This window comes from Misgurnus anguillicaudatus, chromosome 2 (genome assembly GCF_027580225.2).
Source record: "Misgurnus anguillicaudatus chromosome 2, ASM2758022v2, whole genome shotgun sequence".
NCBI classification, from domain to species: Eukaryota; Metazoa; Chordata; class Actinopteri; order Cypriniformes; family Cobitidae; genus Misgurnus; species Misgurnus anguillicaudatus.
The window spans coordinates 48,182,553-48,196,776 of NC_073338.2; the positions used below are offsets into that span (position 1 = coordinate 48,182,553).

General features: G+C 36.9%; 1 protein-coding gene across 1 annotated transcript in view; it reads right to left on the reverse strand.

Annotated features, from left to right (window-relative positions):
• Positions 1-1,946: 1,946 nt before the first annotated feature.
• Positions 1,947-14,224, reverse strand: part of LOC141351010 (guanine nucleotide-binding protein G(q) subunit alpha) — a 68,830-nt gene continuing 56,552 nt past the window's right edge. The window contains exons 6-7 of the mRNA XM_073856980.1: positions 12,527-12,680; positions 1,947-2,932 (exon numbers count right to left, since the gene is read on the reverse strand). Of these exons, the coding sequence (XP_073713081.1) occupies positions 2,742-2,932; positions 12,527-12,680 (345 nt within the window). The 3' untranslated portion in view covers positions 1,947-2,741. The remainder of the gene's footprint in view (positions 2,933-12,526; positions 12,681-14,224) is intronic.

A 14,224-nucleotide genomic window follows, 5' to 3' on the forward strand; every position in this document is an offset into this window, starting at 1 on the left:
AACCAAAAAAAAGTAGTCAATAATACTTGCAAACAGATCTCCAATCACAGATAAAAAGCGTCTATTTTCATATGGTACATTTCCTATGTTCCTTTAAAGCACTGCACCTACACATCATTTGGAAATTTGATTAAAAAAAACAAATCTTGGAAAGTGAAAAGTGTGGTTACAATATACTGCGTGGAAACTTAAAGGAATAGTCTACTCATTTTCAACACTAATATATGTTATTACCTTAACCAAGAATTGTTGACACATCCCTCCACCATCTGCGTGTGCGCACGCAAGAGCCGGAGCGCGCTGCGACGCCTCGACAGCATCCAGCCCAGCCCCATTCACTCAACGGTACCATTTAGAGACAAAGTTAGAAGTGACCAAACACATCAACGTTTTTCCTATTTAAGACGAGGAGTTATACGAGCAAGTTTGGTGGTACAACACAAAACGTAGCGCTCTTCCAAGCGGATCCAAAAGAGGAACTACATTCTACGGCGCAACAGCACTTTTGGGAGCACTTCGACTCGGCGCAGTAACATTATGAGAGTGAGAAGGGGAGCGGACCTTTTCAGGCGAGTCGAAGTACTCCCAAAAGTGCCACCACGCCATAAAATATAGTTCCTCTTTTAAATCCGCTTAGAAAAGCGCTACGTTTTATTTTGTACCACCAAACTTGCTCGTGTGGCTCCTCGTCTTGAATAGGAAAAACGTTGATGTGTTTGGTCACTTCTAGCTTTATCTCTGAATGGTACCGTTGAATGAATGGGGCTAGGCTTGATGCTATCGAAGTGTCGCAGCGCTTGCGTGCACGCACACAGATGACAGAGGGATGCATCAACAATTCCCAGTCAAGGCAACAACATAGTTCAACATTGAAAATGAATAGACTATTCCTTTAATGGCAACAATAATGGTAGGAGAAAAACGAATAAAAATAAGTGAATAATTGTATCAAACGGAAGTTTATACAGCAGTATCGACACTAGTCTCCTATTTCTGTCTCTAACTTGGGAGTGCTTTAAAAAAAAAGAAAGAAAGAGGAAACAATTATCAACAACTGGTCCATAAATTATATAAATAAAATCTTATCTTTTGCTTAAACCTATTTTTTTTTAATCTCATATAACATTCACACTGTAGAGGGTGCCGTTTCTCATCTGGGAAAAATTACAAAATATTTATTTTCCCGTTTTCTCAAGACTATTGCTCGTAACCATACGTGTCGTTTTTTTGTCCTCCACACATTACTGCTATGTTACTGTATTCATAGTGAGAAATGAAAACCAGAAGAATCACAGTATCAATAATATCGTAATTCATCTGAAAACCAACAAACCGTACACAATTACCAAAGTGATTTTTTGCCAAAGATAGTGTACCACAGACGTTTGTACATAAGCAATAATGTGTATACGTATTTACAAATATAAATATACACTTCAGCGCATAAATGATAACCTGACCCCCCATTCCTCGCACAAAACCACTGGAACTCGGGTTGCCGTGTTTGAAATACTTCGACCAAAACTAACTGTGGTGTATTGTTTGCGTAAACGATGAATACTGTGCACTTGGGCGGCTGGACAATGCGAGTCTACAAGCCAGATTCAGAATCGCTAAAGTATCCGAGCGAGACAAAATATGTACACTCTCAAAACAGCCAAACTATTAAATCACAACTGCTGTAGTAAAGTAAAACGTTTAACCGGGAAAGTTGGAAGATAAAATAAGATTCGCGCGGGAAGAAGCGATGCAATAATTTTAACATTAAAAGTGGAAATCTGCAGAACAAAACTTATCGTATGCGTATCTTTCGCACACATAAAAAAAGAAATTGAATCTTTAACTGTCTCTTATCCATCATTAATTCGACTGCTGTTATAATTTATTTTATATTTGAAGTAGCTATAGTTACTTATCATTAAAAAGGTTTTAAAATGATCATCTCAGCAATATACACAGATTTATTTAATTAGTTTCATCTCTCCTTCTCGTGCTTTGTATCGTTTTGCTTATATATGCATTCTTACACTATTTTCGTTCATTATCTTTTTTATCTTTTTGTTTTTTTGCATTTGCAATGCTCTCACATAAAGTTTACATTCATCGAAGACAAGCCTCATTGAGATATTCATCTCTGCGAGAGAAAAGTTCTCCACACCATCAGAGGAACCCCCTGGATCCCTGGTTTGGGAATCCGATTGGGAATCTCCGGCACCACAGCACTAGTCCTTGTGTCCATGTACAAGTATGTAAATATGTCGTGATTTTTTTTTGCAGAGCCGTGAAAACCACATTTTTCATTCATCCAGGCGAGAAACACTCGGAACAGATGACGTGATCGGAGCGAACGATGCAGAAGAGGAAGGAAAAAGTCACTTCCAGTTTTCAGGCCGGCTTATCGCGGATCGCTCCGTCCGCAAGCTCATCACAACTCTGCTAATCCAACGTTTGTTTGAAACGCATGAAAGTCGGTATCTAACGCCCTTTGTCAAATTCGAGACACTTTTGATGGTCAAATTTGATAAAAGGGGAAGAGGCCTTTGACTCGAGCCGCTGGGAAGCGGACAGACTTTGCCAAAAAAAACAATGGGAAGCTGGAAAAGGAAAAAAGTCGAAGGTGTGTTGCAGATAGTGTGTATGATTTGTGTGTGCGTGTCGTATGTGGACGTCAGTGTGCGCACGCTCTGCGGGTGCCTGTTCTGTGCTGACTGATGTGAGGGGCGTTGGAACCGCTGGACGTCTCACACCAGGTTGTACTCCTTCAGGTTCAGCTGCAGGATGGTGTCCTTCACCGCCGCGAACACAAAGCGGATGTTCTCCGTGTCTGTCGCGCAGGTGAAGTGCGAGTAGATGATCTTGTCGCTGTCGGGGTTCAGATCCACAAACATCTTCAAGATGAACTCCCGTGCGGCTTGGGCATCCCTTTGGGGCCCTGCGAAAAACACAAGTGTAGGTTAACCAAACACGCTTCAAAAATAGAGCTGCACAATATATCGTGTTACAGGGCTCCAGACTGCCACCAAAATTTGAGAGTGTGCCACTGAATTTTACCTCCAGTCGCACATGTCCGACCAGTAAATGTGACCTTTTTTGTGATGTGACACTGAATTTGAAACAGCACATTGTACTTTCTGCAGCTATCATCAAAGTATTTATTAGTAATAGAGTGTATTACTTAGTAGAAATGTGAATATTTGGTTAGCATGTTGATTTACGGTATGTGCCCCTAAATTTTCTGGTTGCGCCCCTAAAATTTTTCACTTTGGGGCCACTGTGCTCCTAGTAAAAAAAGTTAGTCTGGGGCCCTGGTGTTTGCTTCGACATCATGTGCGCAACTGCAATAGTCACATAGCAAGGCATTTTTTTTAGAAAGGCAAGCTATTTTTGATCCCATTGGCAGTGTTACTCTATACTAGTATATAGTTAACATAACCTAAAAACAAATTAGAATTATTTAACTGAATGTTGTTAAGTTCAAGTAAAGCAAAAACTTGTGTATAATAGGGCTAGGCTAAAAATCTAATTTTCGATTAATCGTTTTTTATAACGTGGTCGATTCAGAATCGATTTTCAAAGAGCAGAATCTTTTTTTCCACATTTTTTTCTGCAAACATTGAACGTAAGTTTAACGTTAATCAAATTACTTCTTCACTAGATGTCACCCTCTTTTTTGCCTTGCGCAACGTTAGCAAGGAGCCTGTCATTCTTTCATTCAGTGCTTAAAATGGTGGTTTCAGGTACTTCATCGACTTTGATGCCACCTTCACATAAAAAGTCAGAGGTATGGAAGCATTTTACATTTCGCAAGCAAGACGACAACGATAGTGTTGTGGCTTTTAATTTCTTTTTAATAATTACCCACTTGTAAACTTATGTTCACTGTTCTTTTTTATTAATATAGTATTTGAATTAAATCTATATTCATTGAGTTGAATCAAGGATAAAAATCGACCCGAGAACCGGAATCGAAAATTAAACCGAGAATCGAAATCGAAACGATTTGATAGCTTGTGAATCGAAATTGAATCGATCTGGAACATCTGAATCGATACCCAGCCCTAGTTTATAAGAATTTTTTTTACAGTGTAAAGGTCTTCATGGGTCATAAAAACCTGAGGTCCGCCCCGAGACAGAGCGGTTTCGGGTCTAAAAGTTTCACGTGTGCCTCGGACACAGGTCGCATATAATATTACCGGCATCGTGACCCGAGACAACCCGAAATACCTTGTGTGCATCGAGTCCATTTACAACCCTCCTCTGTTTGCCAAGAACGCTTGCGACATTGTGTGGCTGGTGATAGGTTGATTTTCATTGAGAAAGACCTGTCAATCAATTTTATTTGCACATTTAAGGTCATTTTCAGGGTAGAAATGAATAAACAATGCCAATGAACGGATGTTTAGGTTGTAGTTTCATTTGGAAGAGTAAGGTTACATTGTGTTACCTTTTAAGATACATTGTTACAGTTCCCTTTCGAAGGAATCGCTCTGCGTCACTGCGGTGACACTTTGGGGACACCTCCAGGGGTAAGAGTGTCTGAATGTGTATATCAAATTCAACCAATGGTGAGGCTTAACGGCAAAGACAGGGTGACGCAGGAGCCAGGAAGTATATCGCTATCTGAAATATTGCCAAAGACGGCGTTACAGGGATGCAGGAAGTATTGCAAGGGAGACACAGCGTCTCGTTCCCTTCTCAGGAACATTTTAATGCAAAAAAGCATTTTGGTATGAATCCACATTTGCATACAGAAGACCTAAGCATTTAAAGCGAACAGTTTAGCAAGTGTGATTAAAAAGTCTACAATTTTTAAGATATTATCCTACACTACACTGGGAATTATATGGATTTTTTTAATAGAAAACTTCTTCCATAAAATAGATTTAAGCACTTTCAATGACCTGTATCCATGTATGTATATTTTCAAAAACTTAACAAGCGGACTACATTTTACATCAAGTATTAATTATATAAAATAAAGAATTCCTGATATGGAAAGAACCTATATGGTGATATATGTGCATATATGAAACCTATATGCAGCTTATATGCACATATATGCTGCATATATACAGCATATATGCACATATATAATAATATATATGCGCATATATGAAACATATATGCAGCTAATATGCACATATATGCAGCACATATACAGCATATATGCACATATATAATAATATATATGCGCATATATGAAACCTATATGCAGCTAATATGCACATATATGCTGCACATATACAGCATATATGCCCATATATGATAATATATATGCTGCACAGGGTTTAAATTGGCCCGGGGCCGTCCGGGGCTAAGCTCCGGCACATAGGCTGAAGGTCTCGCTCTGCTCGTGCCAGTGTACCCGCTGCGCTTGTGCATGTGTACTCGCTGCGCTGGTGCGTGTGCACTGACGCGAAGGGAATAATGTGTTTCCATTCTTTATGGGGCATACTCACCAACGCAAGTTCAACGATTTGCGCGAATAGATTACATACAAAGTCAATGCAAAGACGCAATCAGACGCGTCCCCGCACGGGGCGATGCAAATGACGCGAATTGGGCGGCGCAATTGCCGCAGAAACACGCGCTTTTCCTTTTAAACGCGTCTTCGCGCAAGTTATACAACTCGAGCGAATAAACTCAGGAACTTCAAGAACGGCTTTCACACAGGATCATTTCACATTGTAGAGACAAGAGAGAGAGAGAGAGAGAGAGAGAGAGAGAGAGAGAGAGAGAGAGCGAGAGAGCGAGAGAGAGAGAGAGAGAGAGAAAGAGAGAGAGAGGTAATAATGGTGCCCACGTTGAGGAAACTTAATAGAAGACTAGAAACGTGTTAAGGACTAAAGTATGTATGTCACTCATCTAATTACAGTATGTTAACTGGATAACACTTCATATAACTCATTGTATAGTTTAATACATTTATGTATTTTGATTACACAAATCAAACCTTACGATTGTTTTAGCTGCTGACCAGCATAGGGAATCTCTATTGCTAATTTATTAGACATGTTGATGATACAGTACTGTGTGTTGTACCTTTTCTTGTTAATTTAATCTTTTTGGGTAGCCTATCTTATGCATAGAGAATTATTCAAGGAGGTTGATTCCTTTTACTTCATTTAAAGTTTGATCAATTGTGCATAATGACATGTGCAACAAATGGATATAGGGTGTCAAACTCATAGATTTGCATAATTAAAAATTCAGACACTCTTTATAAGATATTTGTGGTCAATCTCTGGCACAGATTTAAAGTTGAAACTTATCAAATCCTATCAGAGGTCCAGAATGTCATTAAAACACACCATTGATTTACCTTCTGATGGTATGAAAAGTATTCGTTAAGTTACAGTAATTTTTCTGACGCGTTTTTGAAAAGACGTCACTGATGGAGAGATAACAGAACGCGCATTATGTATATTTTCTTAATTTTGTGAAAAGCACAACATTCAGTTTTATAGACACACAAAAAAATAACACTTGAACGTTTTAAATGATGTATAAATCATATCTGTATGTCCAAAATCAGCAGAGTAATCCAAGTCTCTTTGCGCAGTGATTGAAAAATAAAGAGTTTGCGCCGCGACCGCAGGGAGGGTTAATATTCATAATGTTGGTTTTTAACAATGTGCTGCGCTGCCGCACGTCGAAAATAAACATAGCGATTAAGTGAAAGTAGCGCATTAAATTTGGGGTGGCACACGGGGTGGCCAGTGACATGTCAAGGGTGTCCAGTGCCACCCTGGACACCCCTCTGGCTCCGCCACTGATTAATTTGGCTTTGCTGTCATCAGTATTAAACATGTTACCCCTTAAAGTACCCTCCCCGCAGAGCCCCCCCCACATAACAAATCCCAATTTAACCCCTGATGCTGCATATATGCAAAATTGAGGTGCATATATGTGCCTATACAGGCCATATAGGTCTCCTGTATTGCTTCTTTATATCCACATATGAGCCCTATACATACAAGTTATGTCTCCTATAAAGCAGGATCTGGTCATTTTGTAGCTCATATCTCACTTTGGCAAATGTCATACATGCCCAGCTCATATTTTCTATTATCAAGGCAATAACTAAGAACTAACAAAAAAAGCAAGAACTTATGTATGTGCAAACACATGAAATTGGTATCACATGTAATTGGCATGTTATGGAATTTAACTGCACTCTATGAAAGGATGTGTTAATCCTATTTAACACACTATGTGTCATTTCATCTTGATTTTGAGTTTAAATAAAGAAAAGGGACAAGATCTGTTAAAACAACACAAAGTGTGTTGTCACAAAAATAACACAGAGTTGTGTTAAGTTAAGGACAACACATTAGATGTGTTATTTTAACACATTCGTTTTAAGAGTGTATGGCAATTACAGGGAGAAAAGTCATGATGTCTGCACGTTTCCTAAAACATTTACAAGGTCTATCTTTTGTATGAAGATAGTGGAAAAAAGAAGGACATGTATAACAAAATGGTTTACAATTTAACAGCTACTGTTGGTAGAGCGAGTTGTCTAATGATCGGAAGGTTGGGTGTTCGAATCCCAACAGTGGCGGGTGGGATTGCGTTTTGTTTTGTGATCGGAAGGTTGGAGGTTTGAATCCTGGCTCCTCCAGGTGCAGACTGTCATTGGTTGGACCTTTATTTATGTTTCATTTATTAGCAGCTACAGATTTTAATAATTTTACCAATATATAGGTTAACATATATGTGCATATATGTACATATAATATAGGAAAACGGCCAATTTTATTTATGTCACATATATTAAAAACCTATATCAAAACCTATATTGAAACATATATGTTTATATAGTTTTTTTCCATTCCCTGACTTGATATTCCATGATATTTCAGAAATTCCATAACCTGTGAAAAACCTCAAATTTTATTCTTTTTTGTCTGATTGGTGTTTGCAGGGCTGCAGACTGCCCACATGTCGATGCCATTTACTTTCAGGTCCAGATGGGTTAAAAAAAGGGACTCGAGTCTAATTTTCTCAGGCTTGTCTCGGGTCGGGTCTTTCTTAAAAAAATAAATTATATATATATATATATATATATATATATATATATATATATATATATATTAGGGCTGTCAATAGATTAAAAAAATTAATCTAGATTAATCGCAGGATTTCATGAGTTAACTGCGATTAATCGCAAATTAATCGCACATTTTTATCCATTCTAAATTTACCCTAATTTAACACTTTTCAGGTTTTTAATATTCTAATCATATATACATATATAGATGCTTTATGCAAATGTATGTTAACAACAGCCTGTTTACATTTTTAACAGGATCACCAGCCATTGTTTTGTATACGAATTTTCTTTAAGAAGATTTTTCTTTCTCCATTTTTGTTTGCTGCTGCATCATTTGTGACCTGTGCTGGCAAGTTGAGTCAGAATTAGCAAATTTAAAAAAAAAAATAGTTGTTCACATTTTGACATTCTCTATTAAAACATAGAATAATGCATGATTTGTTGAAATATAACAAAATATGACAGAACTACACGTGTTTGAAGTTGAAAGAGTCAAATTACCACAAAAATTACCACATCCATACATTATATTACCACATCAATACCTTAAGATCACTGGTAAAACTAATAGATTTAGCACACACAAAGCAAAAACATCATCATCAACTTTTTTCCTTTTGTTTGATTGACATTGAGACAGACTGCTTAAAATCTAAGTGATCTAATATAATGTTACACATCAGATAGTTTTACCCAACAGTTAACCAAACATTTACTTAAGACATAACAGATTATAGATCCTACCTTCGTGAATTCTTATAAAAACAGATATTTGTAAAACTGTAATTTTGTGTAGATGTCTATATATCCAGGTCGCGCACTCGCGCGTCTGTGTGCACGCGCTTCAGATGTCAGTCAGTCAGCGTGAGGGGATCGCTTTTGAGTCTTGTCGCTCTTAATAACTCTTTAACATTAATCAGGTACCGAACTTTAATGACTCTCTTAATGACTATTTTAAGATCAAGCAAGTCCTGCAGTCTATTTTATAAGTCATGCATAAAAGCGAAACCAAAATGAATTGAGACGCATTTTTGTAGAAGATTAAGCATTAGGAGGACGGTAACGTTACACCTCTCAGACGTATAAATAAAGATCATATCAGATGTCCAACGAGCATTTAGAGCATTGGATTTGGTAGACGATTTGCTTAATGTTCTTATTTCTATGAAAACCTTTTACTCATTTAGAGAGAGTCACATTTGTCTGCGTCTCTGTTCATTCAACTATGGGCTGGACCAAGGGTCAAACAGAAATTGCGCGTTGCGTTAATCTCCGTTAATAAAATTAGTGGCGTTAAAATAATTTTGACAGCCCTAATATATATATATATATATAAAATTACCTCGGGTTCGGGTAAAAAGAGACTTGGGTCATTTCGGTTTGGGTACATTTCTTTGGACCCGAGAAGACCTCTACTCAAAACCCAACATGATCTCCTATCTCATAACCTTGAAATAAACCAACCAGCTCTGAGATGAAGACATTTACTTATCTAACCTTACCACAGATCTGTTCCTGTTTCCATAGTAACAGCAATGGATCTCCTTTCAGGATTACAAGTAGTGTTTTATGGGAATTATGCAGTTAAAAAATACTTTAAATGTACTTGTTTTGATCTACAGAAGACATACATTACAATTATTTCACAATCTGATGATAGTTATGCGGCACTGAGATCTGAAGAGATCAAAAAAGGGATCTGGGCCGGGTTTCCTGATAACGATTGAACTTAGCTCTTAAGAGCGCTTTCTACGAGCTACTTAACGAACATTCGTTGTTCATTTACGTGCGTTTCCCAAAGATGCACGTGAAACGATCGCTTGCAGCTGGGTTTTAAGTGCTACTTACGAGTCGCTATCCATTTGTCAAGTGCTGAAATGTCACCAATAGAATGACTCGAATTTGTAGCAGAAGCTTGTTTAGGCTAATGATCTTCAGCCGATGTGCACTAATATTCTAATATATTTTCATTATTGTTCAATGACTTTTTAAATGTTTTAATAATTTATTAAATATTATTTTCCGCATTTAGTTAGGACTCGTCCCACTGGGAAATGCCTTCTGCGTTTCTATTATAGTTTAGATTATTATTATTATTTGTTGTTTATTATCTATGTTTATTTATTATTATGGATTATTGCATTGTACCGTAAATATTTATTTGGTTTCTTTAATTATATGCCATTTCCCTTCAAAACAATGTTTAGATGAATTTTAGCAGCAATCGGTATGAACCATTTATCAATTTGCTATACCAACTTTTACCAAAATACAAAAAACTTTTACCAACTTGTACAAAATACGTTTTCCTTCTTTATTAATTTATGTTAAGTCATTTAAATTTGATTTCTCATTTGAATTTTAAATATATTATATTATATATTTAATATAAAATAAACAAAGAACCCAATAAATAAATAAACATTTAAAACATTACATTATAGTCATTGCAGGAGTGCAATTTGCTGGTTGTCCTGTAGGTGACCTTGTAACTCTGTTGTCTTACGATGCACTTATGAATGAACGATTACTCCAGAGCACTCGTAGATCTACGACAATTTTCAAGTGCAACTTAAGTTACGAAGCTTTTGGGAAACAGCCCGTAATTCTAAGAGGATTCGTACGATCGTTTTTACGATCTACTTAGCCTTACGATGCTTTTGGGAAACCCGGCTCTGGACACATTGGGCAATTTCATATTATGCTGTCTTTTTTGCACGGCACACACCAAAACATAATTGGGCTGATTTTGGGCAGATATTCCCCCCTACTACACTCCTAGATAAAATCCTGATCGTTTTTATGATTGAACCAATTATTTAAACTCATTTTTACTGTGGCACGCAGTGTGTTAAAGTTCACCTATTTCATTGCTAAAAAAACTCATTGATCTGAAAAGCTCTGTGTCCCTGATTGGCGAGCTAGTCTGTACGTTGTTATTGGCCCGAATACCTGACGTCAGCCGGAAATGTGACGCTCCTTACCATGTTTGAAAGATTCGCTCACAATGCAATACTAACAGGAGTTAACTTACATGCTGTGAGGGAGGAATTATGATAATGTCGGTCTAGACATTTGAAAAGATAGGTGTGCGGTTATCAGAAGTTAATGCATACCCACTAAACATTTCTCAGCCAATCAGAATACAGCATTCATCAGACCCGTGGTATAACATTATTAATTATTGCACAGCTTGCACGCTCCTCAAAAACAGTTTATGACAATAAATTCTGGTGCCATTCTTTTAAGTAGAGGTGCGTCAATATATTGGTCAATAATCAGTATCGTTCGATAAAAGCAATTTTAACATTATCGGCCAATAGTTTAAAAACAGCTGATAGTCATGGCAGGAAACATCCTGTCAATCAAAAGAGAACAGGAAAATGCAATAAGTTTGAGCTCTCTGTGTAGAAAATGTAATAACACATCACTAGTTTAATGTTCAATATTAATGGTCATTATATGTAAGGGATAATGTAGAGGCAGCCAGTAGTTATCGGGAAATAAGCCCCGACAGTGTGATCAGGAACCGACGCGAAGCGGAGGGTCTTGTATCACACTGAAGGGGCTTATTTCCCGATAACTACCGGCTGCCTCTACATTATCCCGCTTATTACACGGCTACTTGCCACTTAAGAATAAAAACTGGACATGAATATGAATTTGAAACATTTTATTGGCATTTTTTTGTTTAAATTAACATTTTTATCCTTCCGCGAAACTTTGCACAGATGCATAAAATGATCGTAATACCTTATTAAGATCCTCTGCTTTATACTTGTCTGTCTCCATTTTTTTCTCTTTAGCCAGTCTTTGAAAAGTTTTAATACCCATTCTGTATTTTTTTGTGTGTTGGCTTCGTAGCTGTCAAGCTCTATTTTGTCAAGTTCAGTCTCAGTAAGCTCTCTGTGTCTTGTCGTTGTTCGTTCTTCTATCCTGTTTTTTTTCTGTACATGTTAAAATTAATGTCAAAATTTTCCATTCTTAATTGTGGTTGTCCAGTGTTTGTCACAAGATGGCGCCAAACAGTAATCTTTATTGGCGCGAAACGATTTTACTCGTACAAGTAGTACCGGCTATGCGTTATTACTTTGGAACGGTTATTATTTGAAAAGAACGAACCTGCAAATGTCTCAACTGACCAATCAGAATCAAGCATTCCAGAGAGCCGTGTAATAAGAATGAATAACATACAGAAAGTTTAGTCTTCAGAATTTAGTTAATATAACTACCAAACTATCGGTATCGGCAGATATCAGTCTCAATAATCGGCTATTGCTGGAAAATTTCATATTGGTGCATCTGTACTTATAAGCTCATGTTGTATAAGATTGCTCGTTGTTGTATAAGACATCTCACACAAATACTTTAGCAAAAACATTGTAAAAGAAATGTTTTGTTACAGCTTGAATTAACCCAATCAAGATGAAAAATCTGATTGTATTATGGTAATTTAAGGAGAAGACGTACCATCAAACTCAGGGAAGTAGTCGACCAGGTGTGAGTAAGAGATCTTCTCCTCTAGCAGGTCCTTTTTGTTGAGGAAGAGGATGACGGAGGAGTTTTGAAACCATGGATATGTGATTATCGTCCTGAACAAAGCCTTGCTCTCCTCCATACGATTCTAAAAAGAACCATGAGAGCATCTTTAGTGTATGATGTGATCATTACTGTATGAATAAAGGCCTTTTTATATCAGACACTCATTTTTCAAATATTTTAGAAACCAAATAAAAATTGACATTTCTGCTAATATTATTAGAACTCGAGAGTGAACTATTTAATTGAAATGCAAATTAGAACTTTTCTAACCTCATTGTCAAATGAGATATGAATCACCACTAGGGGTGTCACGATTAAGAAATTTGGCCGACGGTTTATTGCCTAATTAATTGCGGGGGTTATGACGATTAATTGTCTGTTTTAGGACTTTGGCGATTATGACGATTAATTGTCTGATCGGAGCATCCTTCACTTCCGTAAATTTGAAATTGCTGTTTTGGAAATGAATGTTTTACCTGGCAGTTCAAACTGCTTATCAAAGTTTTGCAGCATTTCTTTAAATGCTGTTTTTTCAACTGTATTGAATTGCTTTGCAATGTATTGCGTTACACTGTCAGTTAAGAAGCGCCCCACGGTCTCGTTTATACAGGTGCTGCAGCTCCCCCTTGTGTTCTTTAAAAAGATGTGCAATCATTGCGGTGATCTGAAATCATCGCGATGAGGTCAAACAATCGCGGTGAGACGATTATTTAATCATTGTGACAGCCCTAATCACCACCAGGCGATTTGTAATGTGTTAGTAACAATTAATGCCTAAATCTTCCAACTGGAAATATACTGCTGTTTTTATATTGGTAGTGCAACTGGCATCATAAATGGGTGGAGGAGGATTAATCGCGATTAATCGCATACAACATTTTTGCATAATATATCAGTGTGTGCTGTGTGTAATTATTATGTATAAATAAATACACACACATTTATGTATGTATTTAAGAAACATTTACATGTGTATTAAATTTATTTATTTTTTATATAGAACGTTTCAGCAGTAACAACATAAACGAGCGGCTGTCGCGGTCCGCACGTAACTTCCGGTAAACTCCGCTAAGAATAAATAACAACAAAGTTCTTTAAACGTAGTTTATTTATATAACTAGCAAAAAGCAACACATAGATTACCTAGGAAACCAAAACATTTGTTATTTTCGACGAGGCATTTGTTCAAGAGATCAGTTTAGCAACCATTAAAAAAACAAAACCAGAAGTAAGGTTCGGATCCAGACGTGTATCACGTGCGTATAAAAATTAACAAAATTGATATATAAATAAAACATTTCTGAAATGTATACATGTGTGTGTTTCTGTTTAAATATACATAATAATAAGACACAAATATTATGCAAAAAAAAACCTTTTATTTTGTATGCGATTAACTCTCAATGTAATAAGGGCTCAGATTTAATTCTCTATTTGCATCTTAAAGGGATAGTTCGGCCAAAAATGATATTTAACCCATGATTTACTCACCTTGAAGCTGTCCGAGATGCATGTGTCCATCATTTTTCAGACAAACACATTTTCAGGTGTTTTGGAGGATGTTTTGGATCTTTCGGTTGGTTTGGTGTGAAGTTACGGGGTCCACAACTTTCAAGTCCAAAAAAT